The sequence below is a fragment of the Haliotis rubra genome, unplaced genomic scaffold (genome assembly GCF_003918875.1).
Source record: "Haliotis rubra isolate DU_JTF1 unplaced genomic scaffold, ASM391887v1 Scf750, whole genome shotgun sequence".
In the NCBI taxonomy this organism is placed as follows: domain Eukaryota; kingdom Metazoa; phylum Mollusca; class Gastropoda; order Lepetellida; family Haliotidae; genus Haliotis; species Haliotis rubra.
Genome location: NW_025767469.1, coordinates 321,244 through 337,132, shown reverse-complemented (window position 1 = coordinate 337,132; position 15,889 = coordinate 321,244). Strand labels below are relative to the sequence as shown.

Genomic DNA, 15,889 nt, shown 5'->3' with positions numbered 1-15,889 from the left:
ACAACCATACGCTTTGTACAAATTGCAGCCTGCCCTGAAGTTAAATGCATGATGTAGAGCTCAGGCTAGAAGCTGTAGCGAGCTATGTCAGCTCCATACAGGGTGCTCCTCAACAACTCCACACACAGCTGATAAGGATACCAATCGTTTAAGAGCAGGGTGTTACCAGTAATCACATTTGTTCAAATTGACATTTACACAGTTCAGAACTACTGCATTTATAAGTTTTGCATTGACTAGTTTGACACATGGTGTTGACAAACTGGTAAAAGAACTATTTAATAGCATGGTTTCATGAATTTGTATTGAATTCTTTACTTACACCTATTCATTTATCGCAAACTGTTACAGTGCACTGTAACCAAGTAACAGATTACTGTAACAGGCTTCCATAAATAACAGGATTTTTGTTTGCTCTTTAGTTTGACATGGAATAATATCTCCATCTCAACACAGATTGAACTAGATGAAAACTTGGTTCTCACACAATCAGATATACACTTGGAAAATATGTCAGCTGCCTGTTTTCTGAAGTAAAACATGGCACAGTCTTAATATTTTTGTTTTTTGTTTGTCAAGTAGCTAAGTATAATTCTTCAGTATAATGTTATTGAAGCATTTTCTCAGAACCAATTTTGTATAATCAAGTTTCAAACTGTTTTGTTTAAGCATCAAGTTTCAAACTAGTTTGTGTAGTACTCCGTAGCCTGTGTGGGGGTGTTAAGCGCTGCCCTAGTGCGTGCATGTACAATGTCGGTACCTGCAACAGTGCTGCACTAACCCTGGGGTTCACGCACTCACATGTTGTACAAGTTTTAAGATCATAATAAAAATCTGATGAGTGCTACTATGCATTAGGAGTTCTGTTGTTTTTATGTGTGATATTGTTGGACAAGATATGGAATACAAGTAATGACACTTAGATTGTGACTTTATGTAAGATACATCAGCTGGAATATCCATACAAGTCTGTCTTTGGTACATCAGTATGACAGTCTGTTACCCATGTGATCAGAAGTCTAATCCATGACATACAATCGAATAGAAAATAAATTCAAAGACTTGCTTTTCCTTTAACACAATGGCATCAAAGACTTCTTTTCCTTTTAATTAATACCATCAAAAACTCTTGTAAAAAACATGCAGAACATGGGAGTCATCTTAGAAAAAGAAGAAACGATCCATCAGTTGTCAGATGATAGTGTTGTGAACAAGCACACACTGAAACTACCGGAGAGCTGATGGTGAAATATTTCACAAACAGGTCGACTCGCATCAGTTGCTTTAAATTTACACCATGTTTACAAAATCTAAACATTTAAATAAAATAATTTCACATCACAGAATGTTCATGTTCCATACTTCATTATCCAGTAAGTATGTTGAGATAGTTTATCTGTTGTGCAGTCGTTAACTACAGTCTGCTTATTGGAATCTCTCGCACCATAGAACTCTTCCACAAAAGGACAATCCAACAAAACAGCAGTGTTAAGATGTTTAATTCACGTTTTGTTTATGTACATCCTAAACAACAGGCATCTCATCTATGAAGCCTCTCATGGATGAAACCAGTGTGAATGAAACTTTGACCACTAGAACTGGACACACATATTTACATAGAGCAGATTTCCTACTACAGAAAACGTCTCACTTCTCTGGTGCTGGGGCTTCTTTGATGGGAACTTCTTCCTTGTTGGCCTTGTTGAATGGTCCAAAGGTCTCCCAGGGGGTGGCGTATTCAAACTTCCTAAATTCCTGGGCCATCTCAATAGGTTCGATGACCACACGCTTTGCTTCATCATCGTAACGTACCTGTTGTGACAAGAGTGAGTGAGTGAAAAAGGTTTTATGACATTTTTCATATTTCAATGGGGCAACACCAGACATGGGATTCACACACTGTCGAGAATTGAGCCTGTGTTTTGGGAGTGACTCACACCACTAAACTGCCCCACTACCCCTACGTGTTGTGCCAAGAAGAGTGAGTGAGGTTTCATGCTGTGATTCAACTCTCTGCAAGAAAATTACATCTCCTCAGGCGACTCCACCAACGCCCCAAGTAAAGAAGAGTAAAATTTGGGTCAATGGAACAGAATGTTTCATTTTGAAATTTAGACTTCAACATGAATATTGATACAACTCTAATGTTGATGACATTGCATTTTCATGAAAAGGCTGAGAAATGGTGGTTCAGATGCTGAATTTCCCAACCTTGCATAGTCATGGCCCGCAGGAGTTTGGATATCTAGGTATTTCAGCAGAACTACAGATTGGCAATGATCATGTTTCTTCTTCATGTAGATCACTTGCCAGTACTCAAAGCTTTTCCATCCTTCTTTACATAGTTATTGAGTCAACTAAGGGAATGAGGTTTCACACTGTCCAGTGCCGTAGGCTGTGATATTTCATATCCGGGGACACCAGCAATGGGCTTCACACATTGTACCCATGTGGGGATTCCAACCCGGGTTTTCGGCATGACGAGCCAACGCTTTAACCACTAGGCTACCCCACCGCCCCTACACCCTGAAGAGGCCATTGTGAAACATAAGAATATTGTTCACACTCAGGAAATATCTCCCAACTCTTGATGTGATAAGAGTTGTCTTCCTTGGGCATACCAGAATTCAGTGATAGCATGTTCAGATCCTCGTTTCTAGATTTGCCAGCTCTATAAGCATACAGCTAAGACTGACTGAGTTTTGTTTTACGCCGCTTCTAGCAATATTCCAGCAACATCACGGCGGGAGACACCAGAAATGGGCTTCACATGTACGCATGTGGGGATTCGAACCCGGGTCTTCGGCGTGACGAGCGGACACTTTAGCCCTCTTCCTAATAATACGAAACTGTTGCAGATCTGATGGTAACTGATTCCCAACACTTATATTGTTTGAGGGACATATCCCACCTTCTGATTACAATTAATGGCTTACCTCTACATAGCCTGAAAGGGGGAAGTCCTTTCTGAAAGGATGGCCTTCAAAACCATAGTCGGTGAGGATACGTCTCAGGTCAGGATGGTTGGCGAAAAACACACCAAACATATCCCAGATCTGAAAAAAGCACAAATGTTTACAGGCTTACAATAACCTGAAAGTCAGAAATTGGACCCCAACACCTTAAAATATGTTCTCAAGTTCAAGTCCGAAGGTCAAGAAGGAAGAAATGTATGGTGTGAGATATTATCATTTTAATATGCCCTTTTCGTGCTTTACAAACCATAGAGGTACCAACACAAAGCAAAATGTGGGAAATACATGTACTATAAGCTTCATGAAATTGAACTCATTTAACACTACAGTGGGTAGCTGTTTTGACATGTATTGATGAGTTTGAGAATGAGTGAGTATGTTACTACTGACATGACAGCCTGGATCAGTAAAACCATGAAATCATGAGTCACAATCCATGCTATCAGGTGCAGTGGCATTCAATGTCACATAACCCACCCATCAAGATCTGTTCATTTGTCTTCTTGGCTTAGCTGCAGTGAGTGAGTGAATCAGGTGGTTTTATGTCGTTTTAGCAATATTCTAGCAATATGATGATGGAGGACACCTGTGGCCGTATGCATATGTCGGGTGTAAATTCTTGTCCGGGCATAAGTAAAATGTGCGCACGGGCGTAACGTCAAGCCGGTATGCATATCTTAGATGTAGCTAAAGTTATGCCAGGTGTAGCGCTCTATATTTACGCCACCTACTCAGCAGGCGTATCCCTGTATGGCGTATCCCTGTAATGTTGTATACCGATATCGCAGACAACAGTTCTACAGAAACTGTATATTTAGAGAAATGTCAAAACCTTTAGAAATATACGACGACCTTGATCTGTACAGAAGATTTAGATTCAGGAGAATTGACATTTTCAAGATAGTGGATACAATCAGAGGTGATAATGATTATGGCTCGTACCTCAGTTCCACCCTTATCCTGGAAATGCAGGTACTTGCAGCCTTATGGTTTAATACTACGGGATCATTTGTTTCGCGCCTTTTCCCATTGGTTGAAATTTGTGCGAAAATCTAAAAATAGCACACTTCACCCTGACGTAAATCCTAACCGATGTTGTGCATGACATGTAAGAGCAGGGCGCTGCTAAGCCCGACGTAGTGTGTTACGCCTGACGTTAGCTACGCCCGACATGTGCATACGGCCACAGAATGGATTTCACATATTGTTCGCAAGTTATAACCACTACGCTACCACACTGCCCCAGTCTCGATACAGAAGCAAGTTGATGCCAGATTGCTTCACCAGGCCAATCAACACTAAAAGCAAAAATGAAAGTGCAAATATTGGAAAGTTAATACACCCACTATTCTACCCTTAACATGCTGACTGCATGTTGTTTGGGTAATATTTACAAACCTTACTCTGAAACATTTTGTGGACACCTACCTCTCTCTCATACCAGTCTGAGCCTTTGTACACCTCGTAAGAGGAGTCGAGTGGGGACAGTTCATCTGTGTAGGTCTTCACTCTCACACGGGAATTGTAACGGAGTGACAGCAAGTTATATATAATCTGAAACCAAACCAACTCAGCATTTATCCTAACAACGAATGCTTCAAACATGTCCAGGTTAAATAATATCAACCTCATCTCACTCTGTGAACTGCGAAGCATCATATCGTGTTAGCCTTTCATTCAGTTTTACAGATTTTCACCCAAATATGATTGGCTGGTTCTACCGTAAATCAAGAGTGTGAGTATGGTTTTACATTGCTTTTAGTAATATTCCATTAATATCATGGCTAGTGACACAAGAAATGGGCATCACATATGTACGGACGTATGGAATTGAAACCTGGATTTTGCTGTGATGACTGAACAGTTAAACCACAGGTCTACTGAAGTAACACCCACAAATTAAGGCTTGACGTCAATGTAAACCTTTCTTAGAGTAAACACAAATATGACATTGACAACCAGGGACCAATTTCCCCAAGTGATCGTAGTACTATGGCTGTCGTGAGCCTATGTTACAGTATGTAATTTTTAGAGTAAAATTGATATTTTATACTTATCCTGACTCATGCTCTTTTGCTTGTCTTCTTCTTCTTGCGAACATAGTGGAACACTTGTATCTCCTTATTTGAAGCTCCCTTCAAAATAAAATCACTAATTGGTACTCACCACGAGTTGCTCCCCTTTGTCTCCCCTGGCGGGAAAAGGTGTCGCCACCCTCTGGCCATGTGCTCCACTCTCTCCTGATTTAGCGAGCCCAACACTTGAATTTACAGGGAAATCCAAAGTGTTATGTGGGGAGGATGGGAGGGCTAACCTCATGAGTCAGGATAAGTATAAAATATCAATTTTACTCTAAAAATTACATATTTTTCCTTATCCTGACTCATGCTCTTTTGCTTGTAGCATCCTCTGAGACGGAGGTGGGTAACAGAATACTTTGGATTTATAATTAGTGATTTTGTATAGATATACTGTAATATCCCCTCACGGGAACTTCATGAAGCCTTAGATTTAGGATGTTTCCTGTATAAAAACCATAGGTTATATAAAGCCATTAAAGGGGAATTACATTATGAATATATTGAACAATACATATAAATTATATATATATATATATAGGTGACTCTGATAGAGGCACTGAAATTGACTATATCCAAGTATATGCTTAAGGTAGAATACTTAAGCTGAACATATATACATAGCCCTAAAACTCCTTAGAGTTATAAGCTAGATGAGTATGTATAAAATACATATTAATCTTGTGAGGCTAATATTTTAAGCGCTCTGAGGGACTGTCAGTTGCTGGCGAGGACCAGTGGTCGAAATGGTGAATGCCAGAGACATCTTCTGTAGTGATGTCTCTTAGGTAGTGATTAGCAAATACCATGTTAGATTTCCAATAGCATCCTTCCATAATGGGTGTTCAAGGAACAGTTACCGTGTAGAGGCGGGGTAGAGGCCAGTGCCCTGATCTCATGTGGATTTGATGCTGTTGGTGGGTCCAAGCCTGCTGCCTTGTAGGCACGGAGAATGACAGTCCTTATCCAAATAGATATTGTGGTCCGTGACACTTCTGTTTGATTAAGTGGCGATAATGGGATGAATAAGCGTTTGAGAAATCTTCTCCTTGTTTTGGATGGTCGTAAATAAACTTTGGCTCTTACGGACACAGTGATAGGTCTTGTGTATCTTGTGATCGAGAATAGAGGATAAGCGCCGGGATGTGGAATAATCTGTCTGGTTGACCTGGCAGTTGATTCTTTGCAATGAAATCCCATCTTAATCCGAGGAGTGCTGTGTTATGATTGTCATCAAACTGTATCCTCTCGTAATCCAGAGCGTGAATTTCAGACATTCTTGCTGCTGTGGCTAGCGATAGCAGAAACAATGTTTTCTGTGAGAGAAATTCAAAGTTTGTCGATTCAAAGGGTTCATAGACCTCACTTTCGTGAGGTGTTGTAACACTACATTCAGATCCCAAGCTGGGGCGTGGAACTTCCGCTTTTGGTCCTCAATCGGAAAGCTTCGTAGTAAGGCCAGTAACTCTGGAGATCTTGTCAATTTGACACCCGTTCTCATGGTGATTACAGAGCTAAAGCGGCGGCAAGATATGTTGATATCGTTGAACCTTTTAAATGTTTGTTTTGGCGTAGGTAACACAAATAGTCTGCCACTTGAGGTTGTGAAGCCTCTCTTGCTGTAAACCCTTTCTTTGTTGCATAATTTTGAAACTGTGCCACTTGTCGTGTACAAGTTACGAGTTGAGTAACGTAAAGCAAAGCGTGACTGCTTTTGCAGCCCTGGCAGAATATCCTCTCTTGTTTAAACACATTTGTATACAGTCCATACGTGTAGTTGGAACATTGCTGGTTTTCCGTGCACTTGTTTGGTGTGAGGATGAATTAACAGGTTTCTTGGCGGCAGGTAGCTCCAGTGTTGGTTGACCGATTTCTTGAATTAGTATGGGAAACCACGTTCTGGCCGACCAGTAGAGCGACCAAAGTGAGTTGTAGGCTCTGTGTTTGTCTGATTTTCTGTAATACTTGAGGTATTATTGCTGGCGGCGAAGCGCGTGCGCATTGAGGCCTTCCATGATAGACTTAAATCCGTTGCCCAAGCTTGGGGATCTGGGACTGGTGACCACGAATGTCGGTAGCTGATTGTTGAATCGGCGTGGCGAATAGGTCTATTAGCTGGCTCTCTAATTGCTTGATTATCTGTGCAAAATTTCCGGTTGATCATCCACTCTGTCGGTGATGGTAGATGAGGCCGAGAGAGGCGTCTGCTAGTATATTTCTGGCTCGAGGAATGTGCACTGCTCTGACATGTAGATTTAGATCTTGTATTAAATCGAACAGTTGAAAGCTTAGGTTCAAAAGGTTCATCGATCTCGTTGAGCCTTGCTTGTTTATGTAGAACGCCACTGTCGAATTGTCTGTATGGATCATTAGGCGCGCATTTTGTAGAAATGTGCTCCAATGTAGAATGGCGTTGATTACAGCTTTCATTTCTAGACTGTTTATATGGAGTTTGCATTCTTGCTGATTCCATAACCCTGATATCGTGTGGTTGGTGAGATGAGCTCCCCAACCTTGGAGTAACGGCGATCTACATACAGATGGGTTTTGTATTCCTGCTCTGCTAAACAAATCCCTTCGCAGACATTCGATTTCTTGGTCCACCATAGTAGATGTGGTCTGAGATGTTTTGGTAGACTGAATGGTTGTACATCGTTGAGATGTGCGTTGATGAGGACCTGTAGGGGACGTAACTGTAATCTGCCTGTGACAGTCATGTCTTGGGCTGATGTGAGAAGACCTAGTAGGCTCTGCCATTGTCGCAGTGGTAGCGGAGAGAGTAGAGCTGGTGGAATGGTCTGTTGTATCTTGAGCCAACGGTCTTCTGGTACCATAATACGGTTCGCGATTTGTGATGAATCGAATACCTAGGAACTGTAGGTCTTGCGATGGTACTAGGTCCGACTTGCGTAAGTTTACTAACCAACCTAGTTGTGTTAGTAGCTTTATGATGTAATTTAACTGTAGTTTGAGGCGCAGTGGATCTTGATCTACTTGTATCCCGTCGTCGAGGTAAAAGCGCACTCATGTAGCCCTTGACGATGTAGAAATTTGATAATCGGTTTTCGTTATCCTCGTGAATAGCCAGGGGATGATGATATTCGAATGGAATTACTTTCCACTGGTAATGTAGCCCTTCTAGAGTAAATCGTAGGTATTTCCTGGAATCGGGATGAATGGGGATGTGCAAGTAGGCATCCTGTAGATCTATGCTGCCCATGTAGTCCATAGGGGCCGAATCATCTGGCGTAACTGAGGTAAATGTATCATCTTGAAACTTCGATTGGTTTGGCGTAGATAGTTCTTGTTGAAAAAGCTCATGTTGTAGATGAGTCTGTATTTCTCCGTGGAGTTTTCTTGGGAACTAGGAAAACTGGGGAGTAGAAACCTGGTTCGACATTTGCTTGATCTATTACTTCTATGGCCTGTTTGGATAGGAGTGATGAGACAGCCTCTTTTATCTTTGGTAGTTGTTGGCTTATGTAAATCGAACTTGGGGGTTTGATTGTCAGCGGAGGCTTGTCCTGTAGAGGGATCTGAAATCCGTGTTGAATAATGTTGGAGGCGTAAGGATCTTGCAGTATTCCCCAGTTTTCCCAGTGTAGTTGGCGTCCACCCACTTGAGCTGGTTGTACTGGAACGGCTGGGGGTGGAAGACTCCAGTGGTTCGAACCTGTGTTTCAGCGTCTATAATTCGCGGAACCTCTGGGTGTCCTGCCTCTTCCTGATCCCCTCTATAGTTGCCATATGGGCTTAATGAAAAGAATCTTTACCTCTAGAGCTGGCTATCTTCCTGTCTCTTGCTCTTTGTAGGCCCGTGAACTTAGATCTGCCTGAGTATCTTTGTGAAGTCTGACGAATGGCGGCTGGCTAGTGTGTCCATCGATCTAATCATAAGGACTTCCCTGGAATCCTTAGAGACTTCCTTGGCGACCTTGTCGATTTCTCCGTCAAAGATGGATGTTGTCGACCACGGGGCTGTATAAAGTGGGGCTGTAAAGTTCTCCCCCCAATTACAGGAGGCGAGGAGGCCTTGACGACGAGCTAAGGTCAGTGCTGCTGAAACAGATGTAAGATGATCCGTTAAAAACTGCTGATCTTTCTTTTGCATAAGTAAGGCAGAATAAATCATTCTATCATCTTCCGTCGTGGAATCCCGGAATCTAGTAATAAGAGTCTCATTGATCGTCCTAGATCTATTTAACCCAAAGAACATACGTCTCGTCATGGTTTCTATATGAGCCAACTGCGATCATCCATCTTGTAAATCTTGTTCTTTACATGGCTGATGATCTTCTAGTTCTCATCGATGTCCTGGGCCTTGTAGAAGGAGTCCATGTTATGCGTGGAGAACTTCTTGGCTTGAAAGTTGGGTAGATGTGGTATCTGAACTTTCGTAGCTTTCTGGAAAGCTGCATCTAGATTCTGTGGCACTGCCATGTCGGGTCGATCGGGGTAGAGTGATTGCATCTGGATCATCTTCCTTCATCAAATCGTCTGAGCTGTATTGCCACTTTTAGATGGTGATGTGAGATCTAGGTTATTGACCATCCAATACCGTATCTCTGCATCAGAAAATATGATTCCTCCATCATCCTCAAAACCATCATCATTAATAAATTGTAGATGCTCTTGGGGACTGCGTGTAGCTGTCTGTATATCTGATGAGGTTTGTGGCGATCTAGTTGACTTGTCAGCGCTCTATGTGGAGATCTGATTGGTGATCGACCTGGTGATGAGCAGTGGAGATCGTCTATGGGATGATCTTCTCGGAGACTTGTGAGGTGAATGTTGATAGCTTCGCGAAGCTCTTCGGCAGTCCCTCGATGTTCTTCTAGACGATGAAGATCTGGAATCATATGTCCTTCGCGAATGCCTTCGCGAAGCTTCATTTGCGTCCGGTCCGGGGGATCGATGATATGACCTTCGCGAAGGCTTCCGTGATGTCTGATGGTCTGAGTCCATATCTAGAGATGAAATCGAAGATGGTGATGATCTCTCCCGCCTTCGCGAAGGCCTTCGCGAAGGCTGTACATCTAGGTCCTTCGTCAAGGTGGTGCGGGACTTCCTTCGCGAAGGTGACATCGTCTTGGCTGCTACGTTGACGGGGGGTGCCTCTGGGGTGCTGTCTACGTTGGAGCCTTCGCTGGCTTTCGGACCCTGCTTGCGCGCAGTTTGTAGTGGTCCTCCATGATGTTCATAATCTGCCGCATCATGTCTTCTGGGATGATCTGTGGCGAAGTCGTCGGCGTCTTTTCTGCGATGGGGTTCACATCAATGGCGTCTGGCGTCGGTGTAGAGGCATCAAGCTGCATGGAGATCTCTGCAGAAGTCACAGTCGCTGACACCGGTCGCTTCTTCTGCCGTAAGTCGGGATGATTATCGGCTGATCATCGTAGAGGCCCAACTCTGCTGCTGGAGCGATCTCGGCTGAGAAAGTTCTTGCTGTCTTAAATGAGATTTCCCTTTGGAAGTCTGCGCTGCCCTGGGTGTCCTCAATCTGCGTTGAGGCGGCGATGAGGCCCTCTTAGACTTAGTCTGCAATGGCGGGATGTCTGGGGAGGCGGTCGTTTCTTCGAGGTAACGGACTCGTCCCACGTTCCTCTGCCGCGGGGTCTCTAGCAGAACACCAGGCGGAGAGAGGGTCGATCGCTAGCAGCTGACTGGAAGGAATATCTGGACTCTCTGCCATGTTTTGCCCTTGTTTGCGTGATCTATCTGCAGCACGTCTTAAGACGCGCTAAAGATGATATTTATTAAATGCAGAATGAGATAAATTAATGCAGTAACTGCAACGTGAATTAAACGCGACACGCAGCGTAGAACAACTAGGGCATATTACATGTGGATCGGAGGCAGAAAAACGTAATCTACAAATCGTACAGATTTTCATGAGCGTAAAGCTAGCTGAACAATCACGAATACACGTGAATAAACAGTAGAAATCGATAATTAATCAATACAAATAGTAAAGGATACTAGCTATACCTCTATAGTAACCTATGAGAGGTAAAAACTAAGAGATTATCAAAGGATATGTGTGTAAGGAGACACAAGGCGCTCTCACATCCTGCTCACTGGGCGAAGAAGGAGAGAGTGAAGCACATGGCCAGAGGGTGGCGACACCTTTTCCCGCCAGGGGAGACAAAGGGGAGCAACTCGTGGTGAGTACCAATTAGTGATTTTATTTTGAAGGGAGCTTCAAATAAGGAGATACAAGTGTTCCACTATGTTCGCAAGAAGAAGAAGACAAGCAAAAGAGCATGAGTCAGGATAAGGAAAAATATTGGAGTTACGAGTTTTAGTGCTACAATCACTTTCATGGACAGGGCCCAGTACAGTAAGGTTAACACAAGTCTTAAAATATATAAAAATAAAATTTCTAAGGCAGTAAATGCACATGTCGTGAGCCTATGTTACAGTTTTGGAGTTACGACAGTTTTAGTGCTACAATCACTTTCATGGACAGGGCCCAGTACAGTAAGATTAACACAAGTCTTAAAATATAAAAAATACAATTTCTAAGGCAGTAAATGCAGAGAAGGTTGGTGCATACGAGTGCTGGACCTACCTCGAACCTGTACTCTCTCGTGGGAACGTCCATGCCAGCAACGTCTGCGATGTTTAGGTACTGTGCGTTGGTGTGGTCCCGGAGGAAGGTGAGGACAGGGATAACCCCTTCCGGGTGGATCATGATGTCCAGCTCATCCCCGTTGGTCACTTCCACTCGCTGGACATACTTGGGAATACATTCAGCAACACACTGACCGAAGTCCTTCAAGTGTTGCTGAACCACAGCGTTTGTCGGACGTATCGTAGCTGTGGAAACAACATATATATATATTCTTCAGTCATAAAACATAAGCAGTGGCTGCAGAAATAGATCATATGATGAATGGGATCTTCTCATGGAAAATGCAGATTTGATATTAACATTATTTTGCGAACAGCTATCATGATAATGCATAATTACCTACCACTATTTCTTTTATTTATGCCAATGAAAAACTGGCCTAAAATCTGGATTTTTCCTGTTTTTAGGTCCACAAGCCTAATTTAAGATTTTTTATTAAATTGTTGGGAGTGATGTCCCTTGGTAAATGCACATGGTGAACATCAGTATTTACAATGTTCACAGTGTTCAATGTTCTGTGGTGTAGTTGTTAGAGTGTTCGCCCGGAGAGCCGAAAGTCGTTGGGTCGATTCCCAGCCGTGTCTTACCAAACAATGTTAAAATATTATGGTCCTTGTTGATTCCTGCCTGGCGCTCGGCATTGATGGGTACAACAATGACTAGTTGGCTCGGAGTCAGTATAATGTTTCTGAGTAACTGTGGCCTGGTATCTCAGTGAGTTAGCACAATAAAACCAGCTTAAGTCTGGGCTAGTACAAGCAGCCACACATACACACACATGCACATTGTCATATAAGCGAAATATTCTCAAGTACGACGTTAAAGTTAAACCCCATTTTCCCTCACCTCACCCATGTGTAGAAGACTCACTGGGGTCCAGAGACATGAAACATTTGAAAGTGCTATATAAGGGTGAAGGGATGTCAAAGCCCTGTCCTTCAGATTGTTAGACTGACAGATAACTGACTGTGAGCAACATCCACACTGTTATGTTACGTGTAATTTTTTCTAGTCAAACCTGAGATGAATGAAATGGGTTGAACAGGTCCCCTTATAAGGAGACAATACTCTACCATAAGTGATGGAAGATTGTAAGTTTAAATCAGATATAGAATTCGAACAGGTCCACTTATAAGGAGACAATACTCTACCATAAGTGATGGAAGATTGTAAGTTTAAATCAGATATAGAATTCGAACAGGTCCACTTATAAGGAGACAATACTCTACCATAAGTGATGGAAGATTGTAAGTTTAAATCAGATATAGAATTGAACAGGTCCACTTATAAGGAGACAATTCTCTACCATAAGTGATGGAAGATTGTAAGTTTAAATCAGATATAGAATTCGAACAGGTCCACTTATAAGGAGACAATTCTCTACCATAAGTGAAGGAAGATTATAAGTTTAAATCAGATATAGAATTCGAACAGGTCCACTTATAAGGAGACAATACTCTACCATAAGTGATGGAAGATTGTAAGTTTAAATCAGATATAGAATTCGAACAGGTCCACTTATAAGGAGACAATTCTCTACCATAAGTGAAGGAAGATTATAAGTTTAAATCAGATATAGAATTCGAACAGGTCCACTTATAAGGAGACAATTCTCTACCATAAGTGATGGAAGATTGTAAGTTTAAATCAGATATAGAATTCGAACAGGTCCACTTATAAGGAGACAATTCTCTACCATAAGTGATGGAAGATTGTAGGGTTAAACATGATGATTCAGATATTGATTTTCCAAATTGAAACAAATCTACTGTCACAAGTCCTGGCACAAGAAAATTGAAGCGCAATAAACCCTAAACTTTCTGCTTTAAACATGTTAAATGTTTATACATACAGTGGAAACCTGATAAGTAAAATTTCAAGGGACTTGCCAAAATTGTTTACTTATCAGGTATTTTACATATCCAAACTTATAAAAACCTGCAAATGACAACCATATGCATGTATATGTATGCATATGTAACAATGAACAACATCAGGGCTGGCAGTGTATTGTCAACTGCTTGACGCCAGCGAGCTGTAAGTAGGATGTTTGTTTGACTGGAGACTGACACGACTGCCCCTCATGTCGGATTATGTGGTGATTTAGTTATCCAGTCTCTTTTGTTAAGTAATTTACTTCCATGGACCGTGAGAAGACGTTTAGTTCAGCGGTACTGTTTCTTTATCCGAGTTTAGTTAACCAGACTCTAATAGTGATAATTAATGAAGAAAGTTGCCGGGATCAAAGAAAAGTGTTTACTTATCAGGTCTGTTTAGTTAAGCGGTCTTTACTTAGGCGGTTTCTACTGTACATGATTCAGGACTTAATAATATCTACAGCTCTGGAACATTCACTGTCATCTGTGTGAAAATCTTCAACAATGTTCTGCACATAATCTTATACTTATATGGCAGGTATAAATGGTAAGAGAAATCACAATATTCACTTACGACTTGTTTCTTTGACGTCACTACTCATCCATCGTGAAGATGCTACAACCGCTGGTCGGGAGATGGCTGAAAACATACCAGTATCACTGTTAATGTGGTTGTCAGGTATATCATGTATTCTTCTGCTCAAGTGGAGCATGCAATGCGAACAGCCCTTTTGAAGGCTTAGAAACAAAGGTTTATGAGGTCCAGGTGCAACACTAGATTTCAAGGCATGGCAAGCTCTTAAAGTACTGGGAGTTTGAAGGTATGTTATTCATTGGCATCTTTGCCAGAAAGATTTCCGTCTGTAAACCTCGGTTTTATTGGGTTTTCAGTAGAATGCACTTTACCGGGCGCAGCCCTCGCTGCATGCTGCGGGGCAATTATCACGCTGTCCCAAGCGCTGTCTTGCTATATCGTGGTAATTGCTCCGTCTCCCTTCACTTGCAACTTAGGGTTTAGGGTTAGCAGGGATTGGGAAAGGCAGGGGCCATGGGCCATTTTGCACATTAGAATAAAACATGGCCCATTAAATTTTGAAGTTTACTATTGAAAGAAGGGCCGCGGCCCATTCTAACTTCAGAAAATGGCTCATAATCCTGAAAATGGCCCATTGTCAAAGTTCTCTATCCCAATCCCTGGGGTTAGGCGCCCTTTACGATCCTTAGGGTTAGGTTAGGGGTTAGGGTTTGGGAACCTTTACGATCCTTATGGTTTACTATAGGTTAGCACCCTTTCCGATCCTTAGGGTTAGGGGTTAGGGTATGGCACCCTTTCCGATCCTTAGGGTTATGGTTGGGAGAGGAGTAGGGTTAGGGACCCTTTCCAAATTCTTATTTAGGGTTTGACTTTACCTTAGGGCAGTATAATCCTATTATATCCAATTAAACACTTTTCGATCCATCCGGTACTTGTCAGTCCAGTCCAAGAAACATAGGCGCGAAAAAAAAATGAATGGGAAGTGCATGGCGTGGCACAGTGAGGCGGAAGTGCGAGAAATGTAAACAAACACCAAAATGGTTTGTTTCATTTCTCGTGCTTCCGCCTCACTTCTGTGCAAATGACCCGTTAAACGAGCACTCATTAACTGTGATGGTGCTCGTGGTCCCGAGGTAGAGCGTCTGCCAATTACATCACTAATTAACGAAGTCACTAATCCGCTGAAGAGCGTTCGAGCTCCAGCAGCGCTAATTAATCTGAAAAAGTGCGCCCGGTAAAGTGCAGTACTCATAGTAGCATTCTATGGCGAAGAATTGATATTTGTTATAAAAAAACTAACCCTAAGGACCAACCCAATCACTAACCCTAAACCCTAAACCTAACCTTAAATATCTTAATAAACATAATACAATTCAAGCGGGGGTTACGGGTCACGTGCAACTCTTCCCCCCAAATATATGGACAGAGTGAGTGCAGGTTTTGTGGAAAATAATGATTGTAACTGTTTCATTGGTATTACAAAATGACATCTCTTAACACCGCAAAATTGAAAATGCTCAACGCTGACTCTAGTTCATAGTAGTTGCATGAAGCCTAATAAATAAATGAATAAATAATACGATTCATGCATTGCAACTATTTCTCTGCTAGCTGTAGACAAAGGAGATGAGAACATGACGAAAAGAAGCATTCAAACTATTTACCATGATTCCGTATCAAAGTTGTTGCGATAGGTCGCAAGGATCTCCACAACCTTGACGCCATTTTGTTGACCGAATGTTTTCACGGATTGTTATTACCGGGAGGTGAAAATTAACACCAATATGTGC

General features: G+C 42.1%; 1 protein-coding gene across 1 annotated transcript; it reads right to left on the bottom strand.

The window, feature by feature from the left end:
• Positions 1–1,483: 1,483 nt before the first annotated feature.
• LOC124260128 (NADH dehydrogenase [ubiquinone] iron-sulfur protein 3, mitochondrial-like) lies at positions 1,484–15,869 on the bottom strand. Its single transcript, XM_046694374.1, has 6 exons — positions 15,764–15,869; positions 14,139–14,204; positions 11,625–11,872; positions 4,404–4,529; positions 2,937–3,056; positions 1,484–1,812 (listed from the first exon to the last, which is right to left on the bottom strand). Exons 1-6 carry the CDS (start codon positions 15,822–15,824, stop codon positions 1,648–1,650), a joined length of 786 nt encoding a protein of 261 aa, XP_046550330.1. The 5' UTR covers positions 15,825–15,869; the 3' UTR covers positions 1,484–1,647.
• Between the last annotated feature and the right edge of the window lie 20 nt (positions 15,870–15,889).